Consider the following 25008-nt stretch of genomic DNA (forward strand, 5'->3'; position numbering starts at 1 on the left):
AATGTTATAAATTAATACCCCTTATACCGTTGCTTTTATAGGTATATTTATTTCTATGCACCCTTGAAATATTTTAATTGGAGTGTGGGTGGGAAAGACTTGGAGGTAAATGTTACATGGAAACTGACCAATTTACACTCTTGTAATCACCCTCCTTAAATAAACAACAATGCTTGAACTGCCTTTCCAGTTTGCCCATATAAGAACTGGGCAAGCTTTACAACTTCATTTTAAGATACAGGAAATATTTCAAATATTGTTTCCTGATGAGAGTACATCTTCAATTAAAAAAAATACTTTGGAACGTGACTGCGCCTTAACAAATCCAAAGTTATGTAAGTAATCAAGAATTTATAGAAACATCTGTAAAAAAATAATTTTAACAGTATACTTTTATAGTGAAAACATTTTCAAGATTTCAACAGCAAGAATTTTCAAACTGTACCATCATTAAATAAGGTGAGACACCACATGAATTTCATTGCACTAGAGGAAATGCAAAGCATCTTTTTAATATAAAGACTTACAGAGCACTCTCTAGACACCAGCTGTGTTACAGCTATGAATTCTTTTGGATTTGGTCCAAAGAAACCTGAGTCTGGTTCCAGATAGAATGAAGAAACTGCACAAAGAACTGCTGTTGCTTTTCTTGCAAAAAGATTCTCCCCAAATCATTCCTACAGCTACGTTCTAACACATTTCGAGAGAGTTTCTTCTTCAGTTTGCAAGAATCCATCTTTTGCAAAGAAGAAATCATTCCAATGTGGAGTGGCAAGTTGTTAGTCACCTCTTCTGTTCCCAGATTTCAGCCATGTTTAAATCGAGAGTCTGAAGCCCTTTCAGTGCTTGAAGGTTTCCAGTGTAAAAAGCTACATCAGCTGTAACCAATCTATGCAGAACAGAAATAAACATGCAGGAAATACATTTTCAAACCATGTAGATGCTGATGCCATTTAAAATATATGTTGAGACCTAATCCATTTGTTCTAATATCTTATGTTTTATGCTGGTAACTATTAGAATATAAAGCACTTAGTAAACAGACAGCATCACCTTCTGTTAGACATGTTCTTACCAGAAAGTTTTTAAGGAAAATAGTTGTGAGTCCCTTCTATTACTTGGCTAATTTTTCTACCCAAATCTAGTTTTTATCAACTGCAAAATGATCCCAACCTCAGCTTATTAATGTGGTTTCAAGATGGGGGAACGCTCCAGAAAAAACAACAGAATAATGAGTTTTAGCATTTTTTGAAAGTATACATTTGTGCATTCAAATGTATAATTTGTTTGAAAATATTTAACTACAAAATTATAACTATTGAAATACAGAGGAAATCTCCCTAAACCCATGTTTTATTAATTGCAACTATGGAAGAAATAATACCAGTAAAATATAAATAGCAATATATAATCAATGTTGAAAATGAACATAGATGTGAACCTGTTATTTTTTTTTATCTTGGAATCCTTAAGAAGCAAATCTCTACTGATAGAAAATTGGGTTTGTATGAGTGGACTCCCCACCACACCAGTCTCTCACAAAACCTCATCAAGCACAGCATAAAACGCCCGCTATAGATGATGGATGCTTCCAATCTCCAGCATCTTCAGACTGCATAACAGAATATGGGAGATACAGCTGAAAGTATCAATAAGGCCCCAAATTCTAGTCCAAAGAATACAGATTTTATTTACTACAAAGAATAAATAGGTTACTCCAGACAACATAGCTGTGTTTAAAACTCTGGCAGGCTGCAATAGACTGAGAAATGGCACATAGACTTACACCATCAGCAGACCTGATGACAGCTGAACTGATGACCTACTTTGATTTCTCCCTCTCCCTATATTATATTCCAATTAATAAAGAATTTTGTAATTTTAAAAAGTGATATCCAAATTTATTTTCAGCTTCCTTCCCGTCACTAGGGAGGGGAGAAGGGAGAGAGCAATAAAATCAGGGTTGTAATTCAATCAGTGGTGCAATCCTAAATTTATTAGTTCTCACATAGACTACTACAGATTACGCATTGCAACCCAACAGCATAGGAGCTGTGTTTTTGTACCGACATGATATGAGTGGTAGCAAGGGAAAGGGAGGCATTTGCCTCTTTTACCAGAGTGCTTGGAAATATTTGTTTCATGGCATGTGAGGAAGAAGAGCCACTTTAATGTGGGAGCAAATATTTGAGCGTATCTGAGTTCCTCCTCCCTCTTTATTTCCTTAAGATGAAGTGTTGGTGAAATCCTTTTGCATAAGGGACGTAGTCCTTTGTAGAGATATTTTTTTCCCTTTACTCCTGGAAAAAGCATTCAGGTCCTCCCACAACTCTGCACATCTGCACATCCTCTTAAAAGGCCTTGCACTTGGAGATGGACAGTCATGGGTTGAAGATCTCTAGCATGGGATAATTCACTAGATCATGTGGCAAGTTATTCTCTGGCTGACACAATCAGGAAGTTCCTCCTGATTCAATAACCTCCTTAAAGTTTAACCACAGGTTGACAATGGAGAATAAGTCTACCTGCTCTTGTGCGACAACATTTTAACTATTTCAAGGTTGACATCATATATTTTCTTTAAGATAAAAACATAGCCAGATGATTTAACCTTTCCTCATAGGTGTTTAATTCATCGTTTCAGCTACTCTGAACTTGCTCCCATTTGTCACTGTTCTTCTTGAACTGTGAACTTCTTGAATACTTAATTTCTTGAACTATTGAACCAAAGTTGGACACAATATTGCAAATGGGGAGCCACTGGGGCAGATGGGTCTGTGGTTAAGTAAATTAAATCTAGTGCAAAAATTGAAGGGTGGGGAGAAATACAATTAAGATACCGTACTAACTTTTTATGCTGTAACAAAATACCTACTCCCGAACTAAGAAATAATTTTATTGTAACATACCCATTTTGAGGTCCTCCATCATTGACTACATTTAAGTGGGCCAACTGTCTCTTTAAGTGAAATTTGTAACTTGCATTAATTCTTAAAAATAACATCTAAAAGGTAATACAAAAGTTAAGAGTAAGAAATTATTCTTCTGAAGAATCCATAGCTAGCACAAAAACTAAGTACTATATCAATTTGCAATTTCAGCAGCAAACATTCTTGTTTCTAGAGGAAAGTCTACTGCAATGGAAACAGTGTGAGAAAGAAGCAGATTTATGTTCTTAGGAAAGGAAAAGGAAATAGATTAGGAAATCACAGAGCAATAATCAGATGTGCAAATAGCCCGACACTGAACAAGTGATTGGAACATGTAATTTGATAAAAATGTTTTGGGCCTATATTATTTGCATTTAATAGAGAAAAAATGTGAACCTTTTACTGAATTTCAGCTTGCCTGTCAGGGTTACTTTTGAGGTGAAATAATGTTCTCAGGAGGTAAGTTTTTGTGGGTTACAATTTAAATACATCCATCTCTTATCTCTACAGTAATTGTATAATTCTGACTTTCTCCTCACCCGCTTTCCCCCCCTTTTTCTTGTTCTCTCAACAATTGTGTATCCTAACTGTTCCTCACTCAATCTAAGACCAGACACACCTGATGAAGTGAATAGTAATCCAGAAAGGTTTAATATTAATAGTAGCACAAGATGCTTATTTTTTGTTCTTACAAAGAGATTAATGGAACTGCATTAGAATTGCGCAGTGTATCTGCAGTCTATGACTCTAGGAATGTGATTGCTTTAAAGAGCTGCAGTCCTATATTCATGTTTCTGCTTGCTCAAATCTCATCTTTTTGGAATCAAATCTGAAACATTGCATCTACTCAACTTCTAGTAATCTACTCTTTCAATTTAGACAAACAAGTTTGCCAAAGATCAGATATAGCAGCATGAGAATATGTTTAAATACTTTATGTGCTACCAGAAGAAATGTTTTGTCAATATTCACACACATACATGAGCTATAGCACTAGCACTTAGACTTATATACCGCTTCACAGTGCTTTACAGGCCTCTCTAAGCGGTTTACAGTGTCAGCATGTTGTCCCCAACAATCTGTGCCCTCATTTTACCAACTTGGGACGGATGCAAGGTTAAGTCAACCTCAAGCCTGATGAGATTCAAACTGCCAAATTGTAGGCAGGAAGCGGTCAACAGAAGTAGACTTCAGTACTGAATTCTAACCACTGCACCACACAGCTATAATATATCAACTTAATTAAAACTAATAATTAATTTACTTCTTTCATGGTATGAATGAATCACCTACCAGCATGCAGAGAGTAATAAAATAGATGCTTTAAAGTAAGATATTAAGCTTAGATAAGGGAACCCCCAAAGACTATATTTGGAAAAAGCAGAGAAAAAAGATCAACCCCTTTTTTCTTCCCATCATAGTTTCATAACTGAAGATTTTCTTGCTTTGTTCAGATTAGACAAAGCACTTCCCATTTTGATTTCTTCTTTTACTATTACATGAATTATGTATCATCCAACAGTCAAATACAGTATTTAAAATGTCATTAATATTGTGTACTAAGACCCTATTTTACATCTCTTAAACATTTGGGAGAACATTTATGACAGTTTCTCAGCAGCAAAGGGCTCACCTGTGTTTGCTCCTCAGGAAGCAGGTCATATATTGCTTCATGCATCTTTGCCATCTGCTTACAAATATTCCTGAAGCACACAGAAGGTACCGGAGCTTTCACTTCATACTGAAAATACAAAGTGGGGTGGGTGGGGATGGGGTAGGGTGTGTGTGTCTCGGTCACTGAACTTGTCTTCTGGATTTTGACTAGCAACTTATTTGTGAGAGGAAAAGATTGGAATAGAGTCATTGTCGTAATTTCTCCATTCACCTCACTCTGTGAATCTGTTTTCCTTTGTGCAGGCTCCTATGCAAAAACAGTGCTACATTGCTGAGGTTTGGGCCACTTGAACTCTTACTATGAGTTAGAGTTGCTGTGCCATTACTCTATGAGGGACAAAAGCAGAGATTATAATCCTAAAGGATGGCATCAGTGCACTACATCCTACACATGTCTTTTACATGAGAACACTGTAGTCAGAATAGCCTGTAAGTTGTAGGTATGAGCGATGCTCCAAGGAAGCTGGTATTGTGGCTGCCATTATTCCACAAATATTGAAAGAACTGGTTTACCTTTTCTGTTTTAGGTGGGAAATATATAGGTTATGTCTATCAGTAGAATAATTATCTTACTGGCATGAAGTAATAATACAAGGATAATTAATTTTTAAGATAGTATTAAAATAATTTTTAAAATAGTATCTCCTGGCACATGTCATTGAGAATGCTAAAAGAAAAGAGGAGGAAAGATACAACTCAAGTATCAGTTTAAGTTCTAAGCAAAATGAGAAACTTAATACAAATTAAGCAATATCATCCCACCCTCAGATTATTTACCTTGGAAAGCAATCTGTCAAACAAGGTATCCATTATGGCTACAAGTTTAGTGGAAATTTCTGCTATGTGGTCATGGTAATCCTGGAATAAAAACATGATCATTATTCATATTATCTCAGACTTTGTCCTTGTGATAAATATCTATAAAACACAAAGTAAAACTAAAGATGATTTCTTTGTGCCTCCCTTATTTATTTACACCGTTTTTTAAATTCACTTTAACTGCAGTTTGGAAAAAGCAAAAAACAATTCTTAAGCTATTATAGAAGGTATATGAAACTGCTTTTTCCACAAATGGCTGGTTTTAGCTGGTTTTTTTTCCACATTTTAAACAAATGAGATAAATGATTGCTCATCCAAGCACTCTACTTTTGATGGAGGCTTGTTAACATCTGGGAATCTTTTCTCACGGCCCAAGAAATCTGGATGAAAGTGAACAAGCCTGTTTCTTATTAAATCCTTGAATGGCTATAGAAGTCCATCCAAGGAGAACAACATATTGTCTCACTTACAACAGGGTATATAATGAGCTGTAAGTTTTGGGTGTTCAAAAGAACAACTCTGACCTGGAAAAAATGACATTGCTGTCTATTTTTTTTTAGGAAGCACATAACATACTTTGAGGAGCCCAATACTCCTTTTTTGGTTTGTGTTTAGAACATTTAAGTCAGAAATTAATTAGAAAAATACCTTGGTAATATGGTCAAAATGCCTAAGCATGCTGAACTGTTTGGGCTGCAGGCGAGCTTCAAAGTGAGCCCTGATAACAGGAATGTAGTATACTATAAGTTGTAGGCAGCGTGATGAAAGAGCTAAAAATTGAAGAAACAAAAGGAAAATCACAAGAGAAGAATTTCACTTTATACTAATGGACCTTTTTCAATGCCAGCTGTACCGGTGGTCTTGGTTAACAAACACTCATTCAGGAACTGTTCAAACTTAACCAGTGCTGAACAAGTAGTACTTCAACCTGTCCTTCAGGTTCTGGCCTTTATGGCACCCCTGTGGTCACATGATCATAATCCAAGCATTCAGCAGCTGACCTGGATTTTCAACCATCGAAGCATCTCACACTCATGGGATCATGATTTGCAACCTTCCCCGCTAGCTTCCAAAAAGCCAAGTCAATGGGGAAGTCGGAAATCATGGTCATGTGACATCCTGACTCAACAACCTATGCTGATTCACTTAATGACATTAACCAGGGACTGCCAGAATTGCTGTCGCTAAGCAGCATGGTCACATCATGTGTCATGTCTTATGACCACTTACCCTGTTACCCCCAAAATAAGACCTCCTTGGAATATAAGCCCAAAATAATAAGGCTTTTGAGCACATGCGCCTCCCCTGAAAATAAGCCCTCTCTGAAAATATTGCAACACAGCAGCAGTCATGAGGTAACCACGCTTGCCGCCTCCTGCACCTCAAAAATAATAAGACCTCCCCAAAAATAAGGCCAAGTGCTTATTTTGGAAGTCAAAAGAAAATAAGACCCTGTCTTATTTTCAGGGAAACACGGCAGTGATAAGAAATTCTGGTCTCAATTATCATTGCTAAGTAAGGACTACCTGTAGGACTTGTCCATTGTCTGCATTAAAGAATATCATTTCAATTAGAGAACAGCATTGAAGGAAAAGATTTAGACAGAAGGAACCACATTTTACGGACTGAATCTTATAATTACTTTTCTAAGGCGAAATTATAATATTCAACACAAATTCATAAGAAAACATTATATTAAGTCAAAATTTAAACTACGGCTCTTTTTCTTGAAACAAACAAGCAAACAAACCTAAGGAGAATTCACAGAACCACAGAATGTTTTAAAACCACAGCCATACCTAAATTCTTTGTAGTTATTGTTTTCAAGCCAACCACTTGCAAAGCACCTGCTCCAAGTACTAACTGACAACTTCTTGAGTTGAAATACTGTATGAGAAAGAGAGAGGAATAAACAATTATTTAAAAAGTACATGCAATGTACTTAAAATTCAGTAATCCGATAGCACCTCTATGGTATGCTAGTGCATACATTATTAAAAGGCATACACTTTCATGAACTGCAGTTCACCTCATCAGATGCCTAGTAGCACTTTTTTAAATTAAAAAGTATAAGCTTATTACGAAATACTGATGAAATACTGTTTCTTCCAGTGTTTTTAATCTTACCATTTAGATTCATTAAACAACTGTATGAAAGCAATGTTAAAAAAAAAACCTGCAAGTACAGTCCATGCATTAAAAACAGACTGGAAGCAGTTGTACCTTCAGTAAATCAGACAAGCGAGTGAGCATATCAGTCACTATGGAGGGAATATTATCCACACACTGGCAGTATTCAAGGATGATTCTAATTAATAGCAACACTGTCCTGTAAGGTAAAGAATTGAAGATGCCATTACAAATCATAGTATATACTGGAATCATATGAACATTAACAACTTTGTCAGTGAAAAAGTTAATCAACAAAAATGGCACTTTGCAAAGAGTGTTAACAGACAAAGTACTGAAAGAATTAAAGCAATTGCACCCTTTGAAAGACCTACACAACTGCTTCGAAGACAGACTTGGCTTTAATGCAGCTGCTTTAATGCTACAAGGAGGAATGTTTTGCCAGTTTCAAATTTACTTTTCCATTATAGAGGATTCTTAATGGATTTCACATCACTACCAATGAATGTAATGTGGATACTTTTTCTGCTAATAACCTGTTTCTTCTTTTTGTCATATTTAGTTTATTTTAATCCTCATTATATATGAAGGGCCACTTTAAAACCGTATAGTCACCAATTATCCTTCCTCCCAATGGTGTTGCAATTTTTTAATATTCAATATTGGGGGGAAATGAAAAGGGTGTAATTTGTTTTTAATAAACATAGATTGAGTAAAATAAACAAATTTTACTTGCCACTTTCAAATTTGAAATGTCATTGGAAGCAATTCATTCATCACTGATGGAGAAGTATGTTCAGTGATCATTGAAAATTAATTATTTTAATAACACAGAAAATTGTGATTTTCTGCTTCAGAAGAGCCAAATACATATTTACAGAGGAAAGCAGATTCAATAAACTATACTGTTATAATCGCTAAAGTACATGTGGCATCACACTATGAAATTTATGTGTATCAATTAGCAAATATGTTAAAAAGAGTCTAATAAAAGCATAACATTGCTTATTCATTTTAATACTCACAGGTATTAAGAAATTATTTACTTAAAGATTTACCTCTCTCATATTTATGTAACAGAAAGAGGGCATTTACTTCAAAAGCCATTTTAAATATGCCCTGTCAAAATAAGTAAAGTAGATGCTATGAGAGAAAAGGCTTTTCAACCAACGGTGCCTCAATTGTGTAATAATTCCCTTCTATAGAAATTGTTATTGTTAACACTAGTGAGAAATTATTTATTTTTCAAAATGATAAAATCAGTTTTAAGTTTTGTTTAAGATCTTTCATGTTTTAGCTTTGTTATTTTAAGTTTCCATTTTTGCTGTTTTTAAAAATTTGCATGATAAATCTTTGCAAAGTTCATATCTGTTTGATATTAGTATTTGTTTATAAATTTGTTAATTATCCAAAAAGAACATTAACTGACCTTATTTGAATTATCTTAATACATACTTATATACATTTTCAGTGTATTCAATTCCTTTTTGTTGTAATAAATCTTGATACATTATGCTATTTCAATACAATGATATTTATATAATATACTTACACATTCTTGACACTGTATTATTTAGATAACTTAGAATATTGGAAATAAACAAAAGAAGTAAATATTCTACCAGTATTAGCTACAGAAATGTGCTCAGTTTATTAATTAACACATTCATATTAGAGGACCATTCATTTATGGTATTAAATGCCACAACTATCCCTTATATTAATTTATAAGATATATTACAAATATCTTATACATATTTTTTAATAGAATGTCATCCCATTGTTGCATATTGGATATACTATGCTATTGCTGTATAATAAGGTGAAATAAGATTCATCACTGTGAAATCAAGAAACAACCTGCAGCTTCATATAGGTGTTAAAAAGGAGGGAAAGGATCAATCCCTGCAGCACATGTTAGAAGTCTCTAGGTCAAGTTCTCTTCCCCACTAAGACATACTGGAACCATCTACTGAGGAAGGACTGGAACCATACAGAACACTTCCCATCTCAACCTCCTGATGCAGACCAACAGCATGGTACTATTCTACTTATTAGAGGCTTAATAAGACTGATGGGTGGGTGGGTTGGTGGGAAAGACACTTCACCCATCCAGTTCATGACAAAGATTGTCCAAGTGAGCAATGCTCTTTCTATCCCTGACTGAAAATGATCCAGATAATTCATTTCTTCTGCTGCACAGTTTATCCACTACAATCTCTACAACTTTCCTCAAAAAGTGGAGACTGGAGTCCAGGCATTTGTATCCCCCCCCCCCCCACTTCTGGATTCAGAGATGGTGTTTCCCGAACTGAATGCATCATTGCCTCTTTCAAGGCTGATAGAGACTTCCCCTCTGGGAATGAGGAATTGACAATTTGCTGGATAAAAGTCTTTACACATATACCACTTTCTATACAAGCCAGATGATATAGATTTCCAACCAGAACAAAACAAAGATAGTGACATAATTGTTACTGAAGATAACAAGTAGCAGAAGATAACGAGAACGGACATCAAAATAAGTCCCACGTACTAGTTACTACCAAAGAGTCTGTGTTATAGCAGCCAAGACTATAGCAAACGCAAGCAACTTTATTGGCAGAATGCTGCATAAACCAGTGACAGTGGCACAGAAGAAGATAAAAAAAACACCTCTTGCACAGAATACATCCTGTACAAGGCCACTGGATGACATCCAAGCAGTAAAACAGAGGAGAATGCTTTGCCTCTCTTTTTGTCACAGTGTAGGCCTGAACATGGTACCTATCCATCCTTCCACATTTTTCTTCACCAGTATCTAGGCATTGTTGTAGTACATCTCCATAGGGGTCTCCGTAAACAAATAAGCCACAAAGGATCAAAGAGACTACTCAAGGCGAATAACATCCAGGGCTCGTTAGTAGATGCTCACCAGCCACTGAACAGAATAACCCATCAGAGAGCTATGAAATTTTCAAACACCTTTTGGAATTCAACTTCACTGATTAGGTGCCTAGAGCAGACTATATGAATCAGTGCTATACCTATTAATTTTTTAAATATTTGTATATTACTTTATATTAAAAATAGATCATGTCAGGATATTTTGAATCAAAATTACTCAAAATAAGTTATGAAGGAAAGGGAATCTTACCCAACTACAGCATATTTTTGTCCATCAACAATAAGAAAATCTGTTGGCTTTCTTTCTTCAGGTGCTATAAACAAAAAGAAAAAAAAACTAATGGCAAAATATGGAATGCTCTAAATGTTAAATCAATCTAATTAAACTACAAATAGTCTTCAACCTATGACTACAAGTGAGCCTGGAATTCTGGTCATGAGTCATCATGGTTAAGTGATACACCCATGTGACCACTTCTCTCAACGACCACACTGCCAGTTCTCCCTATTGCTGGCTTCTTGGGAGGCCAGGAGTGGAGGAAGAGGCCAAGAGGGGAGGAAGAGGGCCTATGGGGTGGTGGTCCTAGCTGGCTGAGGCCATCTAGCCTACAATGGAGGGAAGTGGAGTTTCTACAGCAGTCCTACAGTTTTAAGAATGGGAGCACTGCCAAGCACCAGAATTTTGATCATGTGATCAGTGGGGCATCCCAGCAATCAGAACTTCAGGCAGGGTCATGTCCCTTCATTCAGCACCAGTGGTAGGTTGCCAATTTTTCTACTACAGGTTTGGGCACGTGTGATGCTTCTGCGCATGTGGGTGGAGCTTCCTGCCACCGCTACTACCAGTTAGCCCGATCCAGGCTGAACTGGGAGCAACGCACCTCTGTTCAGCACCATTTAATTTCAGACAGTCGCTGTACACTTGTAATTCGAGGGCTACTTATAATAGATTCTCATCTATTTAAGCACTAGTCCAGTAGGTCCCTAACTCCATAGGCACAGCTACTTTTCTTTATCTATGCAATAAGAGAAACAAAACAAGCTGCTGCCTTATAGTGTTTATAGCATCTTGAAGCAGCAAATCTTAGGTTTCACTTTCCTCTTATCATGAAAAGGATATGTTTAGTGGGTAAGGCAAGTGGAAACAAGGCACTCCCTATTTCCTGAAAACCCCTCAGAATCCACATCAAAGGAGTACAGCTTGCAGGTTACACGAAGACATTTCAGATTTACTTTTAATTTCATTTCTCAGTAAGTGTGCGCTGCTTTAGTTTCAGTTCAGAAGAGGCATTTCGGAACCAGTGGATATGCAAATTTAATCCCTGTCTGTGACTCATTATAACAGATATGTTTACTACAGTGACGTGTGTTGAGGTTTATGGCTGGTGAGGCACTGACACAGTGGTGAGTTTCAATTTTTTTTAGACTTGTGGACTTCAACTCCCAAAATTCCACAGCCAGTTCCGATTTAAAGCGACAGCATTTGTTTTTCTCCTTTGCAAAAGAAGTTTACTTCTTTCTTTTTCTTTTCCCTTCCCCTCCTTCCTCCCTCTCTCTCCCTCCCCCTCTCTCAAACACACACACACACACGTTGGATTGGACTATCTCTCCTACCCCCTTCCCTCCCTCCACCTCTCAAACACACACACAAACACACGCACACATGGATTGGAGGGAAGAGCACCAGCGAGGAGACCACAGGAAGAGGCAGGAAGCCAGTCAAAGAGCCATACTGGAGCACACACGCTTTCCCTCAGGCCAGGAAGGATCCAGCCCAGCTTCACTGATTACATGTTTGAAAAGGCAACGTGGCTCTGCCTGCAATCAAACTACATCCCAGGGAGAGCACAAGCGAGCCACAGTCCTTCCCTCCAGCCTTTGCCCAAAGCCCCGCACTAGGAGGATGAAGTTTGAATTCCTCCCTTTCCCTCCGACCCACACGTACCTTTTCCAGCTGTTTCAGAGAGGATTTCAGCTCTGCTCTTGCCTCGGGTCCTCTGAAGAAGCCCCGCCCAAATGAACGCCCTCTACTATGAGGCAGAACTGCGTGCCTCACCTACGTCAGGAATTTTTAGGCTTTTAACCCTTACTTAATTCTGCTCGAGTGATCATAAAACGCCTAAAGTCAGACTAGATGAGGCATGCAGTTCTCCTGCCTCATAATAGAGGGTGCTTTTTTAGAGACTTTTTTAAACAGTTAAGCAGAGTCCTCCACGGTGAGGCAGCAACTAGCTCAGCCTGACCTCAGCTCTCGCCTTTTTCCTTTTACATTTTTTTTCTTTTCATGATGACAGTGGTGAGGCTGTGCCTCCCCTGCCTCCACATCACTGGTTTACTACTAAGCTTTAATGAGTGCCAGAGGTAAGTGTTATCCTTATCAAATTGGTCTTTCTCTTCGGGAACTGAAGAACTTGGTTATAATGATTTTGCCTGTCAAAGGTTTGCCAAAGTACATTTACATGCAACAGTAGAATAATCTAGAGTCTACTGAGAGAAAACTCACCTCCTGCTTTTTTCTCTGGTAAAGCAATTTTGCCATCTGATATAGAATCAACAAGATCCTGAAACTCTGCAGGAACATCAGCTTGCTTCCAGCGTTCATTATCAAGCAGAAGACTATTTACATACAAAAAGAAAATGGGGTTTAAAGGGGAAAAACTTGTCTCTTCATTTGAAATGCAACATTAGGAATGTTCTAACTAAGGAGCAAGATGCAGCATAAATTTCTATAGATTTTTATCTTAATTTTTTATTTAAAAATTCCCTTTTGGCGTTTATAATATTGAGTATTATTTCTAACCCCATGATGTGTAAAAAATGAATATACCGTTTTGAAAATGAGTTTACTATTTTTAAGTTTTTCTTTTGATTTATTGCTCCTCTGTTAACTTTGAAACCAACATTTGGATAAACACTCATGAAAACCTCATATGAAACAGTGACCCAGAGATGAATTGTTGAGGAATAGAAGCCATCTATTCCTTTGTTAGCCCAAGTCAAGCCTTTTCTACCACTGCAGTTCAGCCACTGCAGGCTTCATTTTCTCACTTATCAGTTTTCTCATGGCATCTGATGCTAAGAATGTTGACTTATCACAAAATCTCTAGATGTACACTGATAACCTGGAATATTTTTTCCACTTTCTTTACAAGTCTTTGACCATGAGAAGTATGTGTCAGAAAAATGGAGGGAGATGATTAAGGAGGCTAGGGTAGAAGGATAATATAGGCAAAAAGGTTAGAGTGAAACTAAGGTAGAGTGTACATAGCTATAAGGATCGAAAATTAAAAGGGACCATGTTGGAAACTGAGTTGATCCTTGAATGGCATTTATTTCTCCAATCCCAAGAGAACCTGGAAAGTCACTGTATGCAAGAGAATTAGAAGGAAGGAATAATGAATTGTGAAGATGTGGAAGGGAGAAAAGTATTTTTGATAATTTTTGGTCTACCATACCCTTTCTGAAATCCACAGCGGTGCTCTACTTAAGAAACCTAAAAAGTGACTTAAAATTAGCTATCATTTTATTGATTTAATATGGATTCAATATGCTTCCTAGGCTCAGAGGTAAATAATTCAGGTGGAATGCAGTGGATTTCAACTCCATTTTTTACTGTTCAGAGTGCAATAAGGGCTATGTAACAAACATACAAATACCTCAGCTTAGTCTTTCTTTCCTCATGGAATCTATTTACAAATCTATTAGCTTGGCTTTGAAGTGCGCCCCGCAATGACATACTCTTTCTACCACATATCTGTTCTGTATCCAAGATGAACGTTTCCATTAATCGTGAAAGAGCAACAAATTCTGTAGAATTCAGTTTCTCCAGGAATCCATCCTAAAGGGAAAAGAAAAGCTGATGCAATAGCACTCTACTTATTTTCATTTTTCCAACCTTATACAGGTAGTCCTCGACTTATAACAGTTCATTTAATGACTGTTCAAAGTTATAATGACGCTGAAAAAATTGACTTATAAACCATTTTCCACACCTTATGACCATTGCAGCATCCCCATGGTCATGTGTCAGAAGGTCTCAAAGGGCGATCGCATGACCTTGGGACACAGCAATAAGTCGTAAGTTTGAACCAGTTGCCAAACATCTGGATTTTGATCACATGATCACGGGGATGCCTCATGCGTGTGAAAAATGGTCATAAATCACTTTTTTTCAGTGCCATTGTAACTTTGAAAGGTCACTTTTTTCAGGGCCGTTGTAATTTTGAACAGTCACTAAATGAACTGTTGTAAGTTGAGGATTGCCGGTACTTCTATTGGGGAATTATCCCAAAGTGATCTGGTTAAAACTGCAAGAAGGAAAAAACAACTATTTGAAAATTCTTCCTGGTTACATACAGGTACCTGCACCAAACTTACTTTTGCTCTAGCCATAAGAAACTTAACAGAGCGATCATGGCAAATATCAGAGGCACTATAAAGTAGCTCCTGGATGTTATTTGCTAATCTGCCCAGTTCCAGTTCTGATAATTTTATATCTTCACCAATCCTGAAAGTAATAAGAATAATTTGTTTACAAAAATATGTAAGTGATATAATCCAGTGGCTACTATTTTGTTTAGAAAAGAAAACGGAACCACCTACTGCTGCATATACAGTATGCTGACTACACTGCGTTTTGAGATCAAGGTCTTTGAACTAGAGAGAAATTTAATGCTACATTTCTGCTCAATGAAATGTTTAACTTGGATTTGCATTTATTTTACTATAACCAGAACTAAGAACTTGTTATAGTAGAGAAAAACAGTATAATAGAAGTGTTGTCTCTAGAAGTGTTTACCACATCAGTTCTCCAAAAGCAACAAAAATAATTCAGTGCAACAAGTTATTACATAACATGACAAGGATAATCTGTTTTAGAGTAAATACTTATACTGTAGTATTCTCAAGTAAAGGTCACTTCATTAACAAATTATAGGCACTAATGAAGATGGAATAGAAAAGGATCACCCTTTCTAGAAATCTCATAGAAAGACTGGAGAATGGGCATGGAATAAATATATCAGAGCAAAGCTTCTCAACTTAGATCAAAACACATAAACAGATAAAAAATATCAGTAAGACTCTTCCATTGCAATTAAAACATGTGGAAGCATGTTTGTTCTTCTTTCATCCACAGACAACAAAGCAACAGAAGCATAGCTGGAAGCAAAAGTCACACAGAATTCACAGTTTTTCATGCACAAACATAGACAGGATGGGCAAGCTGTTCGTTTTAGACAATTCTACACCACATTTGAAAATAATACTGGAAAATGTGACAATTTGCTATTATTTTATGCAGAGTTACCAAGTTAAAAACTTAAAATTTTCTGAAACAAACAATTGGTGTTAAAAACCAGGGCTAGGAATTCTAGTTTCTTTCTTCAGGGAATGCTTAAAATAGAGTCAAACCTCATATTTGAGTTTTGGAAATTATGTTTTCTAAGTTCAATTTTTTAGAACTTTTATGAATGTTCACATTTGTATAGTTGGAACCAATCATGCCTGCCATTTGGATTAGGTTCTAAGTTAAAGATTTTTGCTACATACATGATCTCAATTCCACCTAGTGTTACACTGGACGAAGTCTGCTCCTTGCTAGATGAGGAATCAGTGGTACATTCAGCTTCAGACACAGAATCGCTACTGCTTGGCTGACTGTCTGGGTAAAGGTTTCTCTGGGAGACAGAATCAGCTACTGTGGATGGAAGGTCTCCTTCACTGAAAGCATCACTTATGAACATGCCTTCATGAGTCAGATAGGCCACTTCTGTGTCTATGGAATTCTCTTTTGCAGAATTGGTCTGCACAGAAATATCACCCACTTCCTTGCTCCTTTGGTTCTTGTCAAGAACCAAGAGAACCACGCTTCTGATGACATTTAGTGTTCCCTAAAAAAAATATAGTACCCGTTAAAATGCTGTATTCCTTGAAAAATACATCCTTTAGCAAAATATGCTAACTTGATAACACATTAAATTTTACTCAAACAATAAAATCATTAAAAGTATTCAAAATTCACAATTATCTAACATATATTCTGTCTGAAAAGTTACTTAATGCAACATTTGTGGTTTTATAAATATGAACTGCACTAAAAAAAACAAGTGTCAGCATTTTGGAAAATAACAATAGTTTCTTACCCCACCCCCAATGGTCTTAAAAATTTCAATTGGACTCCAGTGTCTTAAATCTTTTAAATCTGAATGAGAGATCAAGGAAGATTTTCTGTTGGTGTGAATCTGAGCAAAAAGAGAAATGCCTCCTCATAACTCCAATTACACAAACATTTCTTCTCATGCTGCTGTTTATACACTTTTATACTCAACATCGGATAAAATGTTGGTGTAAGTGCTGGAATGTATGTCTATCTTTTCTTTTCTAACCATGTTTCTATGTCATAAAAAAAAAGTTTTCCCCTGCCAGTTGTATCTGACTCTAGAGGGTGGTGCTCATCTCCTATTTATAGCTGAAGAACCAGCACTGTCCAAAGACGCTTCTGTGGTCATGTAGCCAGCATGCCCGTATGCTGAAGATGCATGGAATGCCTTCTCACCAAAGTGGTACCTATTTATCTACTTGCATTTATGTGCTTTGAGACTGCTAGGTTGGCAGAAGCTGGGACAAGTAACGGAAGCTCACTTTGTCATGCAGTATTTAGATCTCAAACTACCAACCCTCTGGTCAACAAGTCCAGTGTTTTAATTGCTTGGCCACTGAGCCCCTTAGGTGGAGGTAAATTGGGAATGTTATCATTAAGAATGGTAAATGTATTTTTTACTAAACTCCCCAAGTGAGAGAACTTATAATAATAATTCCCAACAATATTTAGTCTAAGAAGTCAGATTCCTAGCAAAACAGGATTATCTTTTCTACTGCTTGTTCTTAGGACTGGATATTAACAACATCTTTTTCTTATCATTTCATTTCATCTATTTTATGTGAAATGGGAAAAATTAGTTTTACTTTAAAATGTGAGCTTGTTAACTGAATATTAAAGGAAGATTTTCTTAATTTAGACGGGATGGAAAATGCTGATTCATACAAACGAGAAACAAAGTACCAAACAGGAAGTGATTAGGAATAACATTCAACCCTCATGCTCATTCCATTCATAAAGCCTGGAATTTTCTTGCAAAAAGATCATGTTAATCATAAAGGCAAATACTGCCTGTAGATATTTAATGTTCCAATTTGCAGGTTAAATTAAGCTCTATGGTTAAACTTGTCAGTTTTTTACATACCAAAATCTTAGACATGTTTTGTTTCTTCTCTAATTGTGGATTAAAACATATGCTTCAACCTGAGCAAATAGTATTTAACCATTGTTTCTTGAAATAAGTTCATTTCAGTTTTTAAGTTGACTTGTTATTATAGACCAAATTAAACCAAAAATATAGTTTCTAATTTCTAGGTAAGTCATTGGAGAAAAGGAGAGTAAAATTCACACTCTCCTAGACTTGCTATAGACCAGAGTCATAATTAACCATTAAACAGCAAAAATATGGGGAAAACTAAATGTAAAAATCCCAGATTACTATATAGAAGTGGCCCGTGTTATCTGCAGTTCTAATATCAATTGATTTACGGATCTATGCTTAGTAAATTAGACCATATTTTGTGATCCGTAGGAAAGGGTTTCTTGTATTTGTGGGTTTTGGTAAATGATTTTTTTTGAAAGAGGACTTTTACAGCATATTATGTGTATTTTAATCATACACAAAATAGGTGGTTTTTATGTAGGTGTAAAATATATATTTTCAAAGTTTCACTATCCACAGTTTCATTATTCACAGTGGTCAAGTCCGGAATGGCATCCCTCCAAATAACCATAGGCACCTATATTTGAACTTTCACCCCCACCCCCCATGTGCTTAGAATTTCATTATCTTAAAGAAGTATTGCTGACAACCAATTTCCCAATACTTTCTTAATTTTCAGCTGTACAACCTTGTTTGATCAATGATAGCAGACAAAAGTCCAGTACCCTATTATAAACTACATTATATTATAGAACTAGAAAATGTTTGTATTATGTATTATGCAAGATAAATTCTAAAATCTTTATTGAAAATACAGTACTTTACCTTAATTCTCTTGAGAAAGACAATGAAATTAGAAAAAATACTTTTCAGAAGCTCAAACCACTGCGGAAAATTTAACATTCTCATTTGATCTGCAAGTCTATAAAAAATAACAAAATACTATTATTTAAACTTTAATTTAGCTCTCCGGTTTACAATGGAAACGATAAGGTAATTACAATGTTGTTTTGATGGTTAATAAAGCTGCATCTTTTTCTTGGTTCACACAATAGTTGAGTAATCTAACTGGAGTTAAAGCACACTTGACAACATATCCGTCTGCTCTAAAGCAGTGGTCGCTAACCTTTACAGTTTGGCAGTCCAGGATGGCACTAGGGGAGGTGCCAGTGGCAGGTGCACACATGTGCAGACAGCTCCATTTGTGTGAGCAGCAGGCATGAACGCCTCCACTTGCACAAATGGAATTTTGCACACGAGCAAATGCTGCTTATGCTTGCCTGCGAGGCTCCACTCGCCTGAGCAGCTGGCACTTGCATTTATGTGTGAAATTCCACTCGTGCATGAAGCTCCACTCGCTCAAGCGGAGGACGCTCATGCTCATGTGCAAAGCTCTATTCATGCAAACGGAGCTTCGTGCACTAACAGGGTTCTTGTGCTCCACTCTTGTGACGAGCAGGCACTTGCACTCATGTGTGAAGCTCCAGTTGCACAAGTGCAGGGCGTTTGTGCTCATGCACAAAGCTCCATTCGTGCAGTTGGAAGGTGCTTGGGCTCATATGCAAAGCTCTATTCATGCAAATGGAGCTTCATGAGTGAACGAAGCGTACTTACGCTCAGGTGCAAAGCTCACTTGTGCTATTGGAGGGTGCTCATGAGCAAAGCTTCATTCGTGCAAATGGAGCTTTGCACATGGATGCAAGTACCCTTGGATTGTGCAAGTGGACCTTCACGGTCGCGTGCTTGCCCATCTCTCCCACAGACTGGTTTTAAATAGACTGCAAAGCAGTCTGTGGGCTGTGGCCTAGAGGTTGGGGACCCAGATTTAAAGCATCATGTAGCGCTTAAGTACTTTCTAAGCTCAAACCCTATTTTTCCTAGAATCGAGAAGTTAAAAAATCTCCTTAAGGAGATGTTAACAGCTCTGGCACATATATTCATACACTTAAATGTCCCTTTCTAATTTATGAACTGAAGCACAGCACTTTCCTATAATCAATATTTTTGCTGATAAAGCCCAAGCCTGCTTTGCTTGTGATTTGTGCCAGATATTCTAAAACTCAGAATGCTCATTTTTCTTTGTTGATTATTTATTATTCTGTGTGAAAATAGCCAGTTGCTCCTTTTATTATTCTAATCTATAATTTAACATTATTTCTGAACAAAGTATATAGAATATACTAGGGTTATAAATAAATTTGGATCTTAATTTAATTTAAATTTGAATTATTGAGATCATTTCCAGCATTATCATTTTTATCTTAAATAAATAATTCACTTGACAGAATGATGCAAAAGCACACTTGCTAAAAAGAAAAGATATATGCATAAAAGTGTAAATTATTCACAGATATAAAAAATATTTTAAAGTAATTTAATTTTATACTTACTTTACAACAATGTCTGTGTCAATTTCTTCTGTTTGTGATACTACGTTAACAATACACTGCATAGTACAAAACAAAAGTCTTAGCTTTCCCCACAGATTTAATGCTTCCCAACCTTAACCAATTAGAAATATTTATTTGTCTAATGCTAGGCTCAGATAAAATCAAACACAGAAACAAAAAGATTCTGCTTTAATTGTACAAATAAGTAAGATTTACTTGTTTAGTATTATTTTCCTCCTTCTAATTATTACTAAAGGCACAAATCTAGGTTCCTGACAATGTTAACTCAGTCCTGCTTCTGGTTTCTCAATGCATGTTGTGGTAGTGGTAGCACATCTTAATTGCAAAGGTACCATACAAATCCCAGTCCTCAGTTTATGGGTAGGACTGAATGCAAATATTTAAGTAGGGCCAGACTTGATTGGCCCTAGGATGGGATATCATCGCTGAATTCTGGGGCTGATAGACTGGGAAGCCAGAAGAAATCCCAGGAGAAGCCAGTGGCAAACCGTTTCAACATTATTACAAAGGAAGCTACATGGATTAAAGTCATCAGGAGCTTGAATGCAGCTTTATAAGCCCATATATACAAGAAAGAAAGTTTGTTTTATCAAGCCCTACCATATGAATAACTAACTGGATGCTTTCACTATCACACAAGCTACCCACACAAGGGTAAGTCACTGCATCAATTCCCCTCAAAATATATTGTACCACTTTGTAATAAAGGCTGGGAAAATATACAGCATGGTCATAGTCTTTTACAGCAGGAGCTGAGTGATACTTTGAAACTCATAATTTTAAAAAGTTGCAATTCCCTGCCCTTTCTCTGAACTCTAGCTGCTGCTAAATGCTATTACCAGACATCACTTGTGAGAACCAACATATACTTTTAAATAAACTTAAAGCAATAGATTATGAAACAGTGTTCCTTGTTTTCTACAACATTTAGTGAGGAATTATAAATCTTCCCAACAGCCCATATTTTAAAATATAATTAGTTTACTTCTCCAAATAGAAATGTGTAGTCTATTCAAAGCAGTGTGACAAAGCAACAATACATGGGTTTTGGCATATTTTTGTAACTCAATTATTAGAAAAGAGAAAGCTATTAAGTTACTTTGAAATATAAAATCGCCTGCAGAATACATAATTTCAATATATAAGGTAGGTAAAAATATTTGAAACATGTCACCTGCTTTATTATATTCTTTGCTGTGATAATAATTTCATCTCCATATATTTCAAAAAAATTCAGCTTTCTTTGCTTTAGAAGTCCAAATACTAACGAAATAAGCCTTTCCTAGGTAAAAGAAAAAAACAAAACAAGACACTATAAAAAATTAAAACTTAATACGCTAAAACACTAAATAGTAAATTCAATGGAAACAGCCCCTGTAATATGGCTTTAGGTTTTAGGTGCAGAAGTTACAAGATCCTGATGTGAATATATAGTGCATAAAATATTCAGACACCCTTTACTTTTGTCTAATTTGTTATGCTCCAGTTCCTTTGACCTTGTGGCTTTTGGTCTGCTACATTATGTATTGTCAGCTGTGAGGCCTTCTATAGAAAGGTATGTGCCTTTTCAAATCTTGTCCAATCAATTTAATTTACCACAGGTCACTCCAATCAAGGTGTAGAAACATGTCAGCAACAATCAAGAGAAATGGGAGGCACCTGAGCTAAATTTAATTGTTGTTGCAAAGGGTTTGAATACTTATACCAATGTGATATTTCAGGTTTTTCTTTTTAATAAATGTACAAATTCTAAAATTCTGTGTTCAGTTTGTCACTATGGGGTACTGAGTGTAGATTAATGAGGGGGAAAAATAATTTCAACAACTGCAAATCAGGCTACAGCATAACAAAATTGACAAAAATGAAGGGGTTTGAATACTTTCTGAATGCACTGTAATTGTGTATATACTGGAGAAAGTTAAAGAATTATTCTATTATAAGTTTATTCCACATATGAAATAAATAAATGAAAAGCTTCTTCTTGATTCTGCTATCTTTGTCTTAATATTTATACAAATTATATAATCTATATCTATTTCTATCTCTCTATAAATAAAATGTTAGATTTATAAGTTATATCATAGTAAAACTTCCTCACTGGATAGTATCAGTAAGTGCAGAGCAGGACGGAATATGGAATTCATGCATCTTTCATACAATGCTTTTTCTGAAGTAGCCCAGAAGAGCATTAGCTCCTACACCAGGCTCATGTTCAACTTGACCATGCTCATGTCCTTCCCAAATGTAATACAGAAAAGAAAAGGTGTACAAATGCAAATTGGGATCAGAATTACTGGATATAATTCAAGTTATACTGGTGTGGATTACTTTAATGAAAGGAAAAAATAAACAGCATTTCTGACTACGGATTTCAGATTGTGTCCTGAAAGCAATTGTAAATTTATTCAATATTGAACATTGTACCTCTTCTAGAATTTGACATTCTTCCTCCAAAGATCGACTTAAATCATTGTGAGAATAAGAAGAGAACTCCGCAATCATCATTTTATCTATCAGTTTTTCTAGTTCACAAAGCTGTGATCCAAGATGCCTGTTTAGGATTTTTTAAAAATCAAGAAAAATGCTTTAGGAGAAATAAAGTTAATATTGAGAAACATGGGGTATATTACTATTATATTAATAATTTATGTTCAAAGTATATTACAGTTCCACTTAAACAAAGACATTATACTTTGACATTAACTGAGAAAAAATTTCAATTAAAGTGAGAACAAACTTTGCTTCCATTGTCTTGTTTACAAGTTCCTGAAAGTATCTGAATAACTACTGTTCTAATCAGGAAGGCAGTCTTGTTCTATCAATATTCTTTTATTTTATGAAACATTCACTTTTTATTTTATTTATTTATTTGGTAAATTTATATAGCTGCTCATATCATATGTGTGACTCCGAGCAGCATATAAAGTTAAAAACACAAAACAATACAACAAAATAACCAAAAACATAGTAACAAAATAATTTAAAAGCATTAAAACAAAAGAACCCTTAAAACTCATTTAAAACTCATCTTTTAAAAATATTTCTTATGAATCCACCCTTTTTGGCTTCTGCAGCACTGAAAAGTGTAAGCCACTGCTCTGCATGTGGCACATTCACAACTGAATGTTAAATAAGTTTTATCTGATTGTCATATGCTGCCCAGAATCACTGCCCAGGTGAGATGGGTGGCTATATAAATTTGATAAAAAATTTACCTCTACCTTCAAAAACAGTTAAATGATTAAGTATAAAAATGACGTACCTATCTACATACAAAATAAGTTAACAATTATATGATTATGTATATCTAATGAAATCTCAAACATTACCTACCGGAAACTGTGTATGCCCTGAAGTTCCTGTTGTAGCACTTCCTGTGTGGTTGCAATTAAGTCTAATGCTCCAACAAATTCAGAAGTGGACAACAATAACTGCACTGTAGGCTGTGTTTGGTGTACAGTTGCCATCAACTTCAGCTTATTATAAGCTTTTATACAGTTATTTCTACTCAGTGATAAACTTAATACTTTAAGAGATCCTTCACACATGACTTTGTCTATTTGGCCTATCTTATCTCGAAGCATTTTTACAGCCTGGGAAGTTTTCTTGAGGTAGTCTTGCAGTTCATGCTGAGAGGTCATTGCATGAAAAAAAGCTTCTGATCGGAGAGAGATCTGATGAGCAATATTTACTTCCACAATATCCAGATAGTGACTAAGCTTAAGAAATAAAAAGAAATCATGTTGGATTTGATCTATCTACAAAAGTCATTATTAAAATGCCAGCAAATTCATACAGTGTGCTTCATTCATGAAATTGCATTCTAAAATATTCCATACAAGTATTTTTCTTTTTTAAAAAAATTATGACCTATTAAACAGACCCCTTATTTAGTATTAAAGTTTAGCAAAAACAAGTATATGGACAAAACCAAAAGGTTTCCAGTATAAAACTGAGAAAAGTTCAGTAAGTCTGAATTTCTGCCATTCTTCAGAGAAAATTTTTATTCTTCCCTTTTTGGAAGTCTCTGTGATTTAGTTGAAGTTACTCTGTGAATGTACCAGAGAGATGCATTTTCCCCAAATTTTCTGACCCACAAATCTTGTGTCCCTCTAATCTAGTTTAAAGGCTGGAAAAATACTAGAACAATGTAGAAACTGGCAGTGTGTTAGTTAATTGCAAGCATACAAACCTGTCTATTTCTGACTGAGCTCTTCCAAAACATATTTAGAATTTGTATAGGAGGTTTTTCTTGAGGCCTACTATTAGAATGAAGGCTAGCTGGAAAATGAGATGGCCAAACGTGATATCTATATCTTACCCTTCATTTGTTTTTAAAGAAAACAAAACATGGCATTTCAAGAAAATACTTCAATTATTTTTAATCACTGTAGTGAAAAATATGCATATTGTTTACCTTTTCTTGGAGTAGCTTGGAGGAAGCTGCATCACGGTTTCCTTTCCCAGAAGCAGTATTAAAATGAGACCAAGGTAATACTGCATTAAATGTTAAGGGATCATCCAAGGCAAAATCTGGTTTCATAAAAATCTGGGGGGAAAGCCCACATCTCACATAAATATAATTAATGGATTCCCTAAATACTATAATTTGAACATTATACTTATATTATTTACTTATCAGTTTTCTTCAGGAGTATCACAGTTCATGCTGGGCATAGTTAGACTTTAGAGTTCTGGTTTTGACGTCACCACTAGACAGATGCAGAGAAGGGGTCTCTTTGACCCCTGCACTGACTTCTCTTGCTTGTGGGCTCTAAGCCGCTTTGTAGGAGCGGTGAAGCAAAGAGGGGCACCCTGAGAGGTCAAGGAGAGTCGCAGCTCTCCTGTCAAGACCCGGGGTTTACTTTTCCTCTCAGCCACTGCAGGAATGAAGAG

The 25008-nt window shown here is 35.9% G+C and overlaps 2 protein-coding genes across 4 annotated transcripts in view; both read right to left on the bottom strand.

The window, feature by feature from the left end:
* The window catches only part of WDPCP (WD repeat containing planar cell polarity effector), a 368266-nt gene that overhangs the window by 271373 nt on the left and 71885 nt on the right, over window positions 1–25008 (bottom strand). The gene's annotated exons all lie outside the window — the stretch shown is intronic.
* VPS54 (VPS54 subunit of GARP complex) overlaps window positions 477–25008 on the bottom strand; it is a 43047-nt gene continuing 18515 nt past the window's right edge. The window contains exons 7-24 of the mRNA XM_081941581.1: window positions 24530–24661; window positions 23446–23831; window positions 22537–22663; window positions 21287–21394; window positions 20092–20147; window positions 18527–18623; window positions 15990–16330; window positions 14817–14946; window positions 14096–14277; window positions 12943–13055; window positions 10690–10753; window positions 7647–7752; window positions 7223–7310; window positions 6072–6193; window positions 5382–5462; window positions 4564–4671; window positions 2910–3004; window positions 477–889 (exon numbers count right to left, since the gene is read on the bottom strand). Coding sequence (XP_081797707.1) covers window positions 784–889; window positions 2910–3004; window positions 4564–4671; window positions 5382–5462; window positions 6072–6193; window positions 7223–7310; window positions 7647–7752; window positions 10690–10753; window positions 12943–13055; window positions 14096–14277; window positions 14817–14946; window positions 15990–16330; window positions 18527–18623; window positions 20092–20147; window positions 21287–21394; window positions 22537–22663; window positions 23446–23831; window positions 24530–24661 — 2442 coding nt within the window. The 3' untranslated portion in view covers window positions 477–783. The remainder of the gene's footprint in view (window positions 890–2909; window positions 3005–4563; window positions 4672–5381; window positions 5463–6071; window positions 6194–7222; window positions 7311–7646; window positions 7753–10689; window positions 10754–12942; window positions 13056–14095; window positions 14278–14816; window positions 14947–15989; window positions 16331–18526; window positions 18624–20091; window positions 20148–21286; window positions 21395–22536; window positions 22664–23445; window positions 23832–24529; window positions 24662–25008) is intronic.

Source organism: Natrix helvetica (genome assembly GCF_964273705.1).
Source record: "Natrix helvetica genome assembly, chromosome: 2".
Classification (NCBI taxonomy): domain Eukaryota; kingdom Metazoa; phylum Chordata; class Lepidosauria; order Squamata; family Natricidae; genus Natrix; species Natrix helvetica.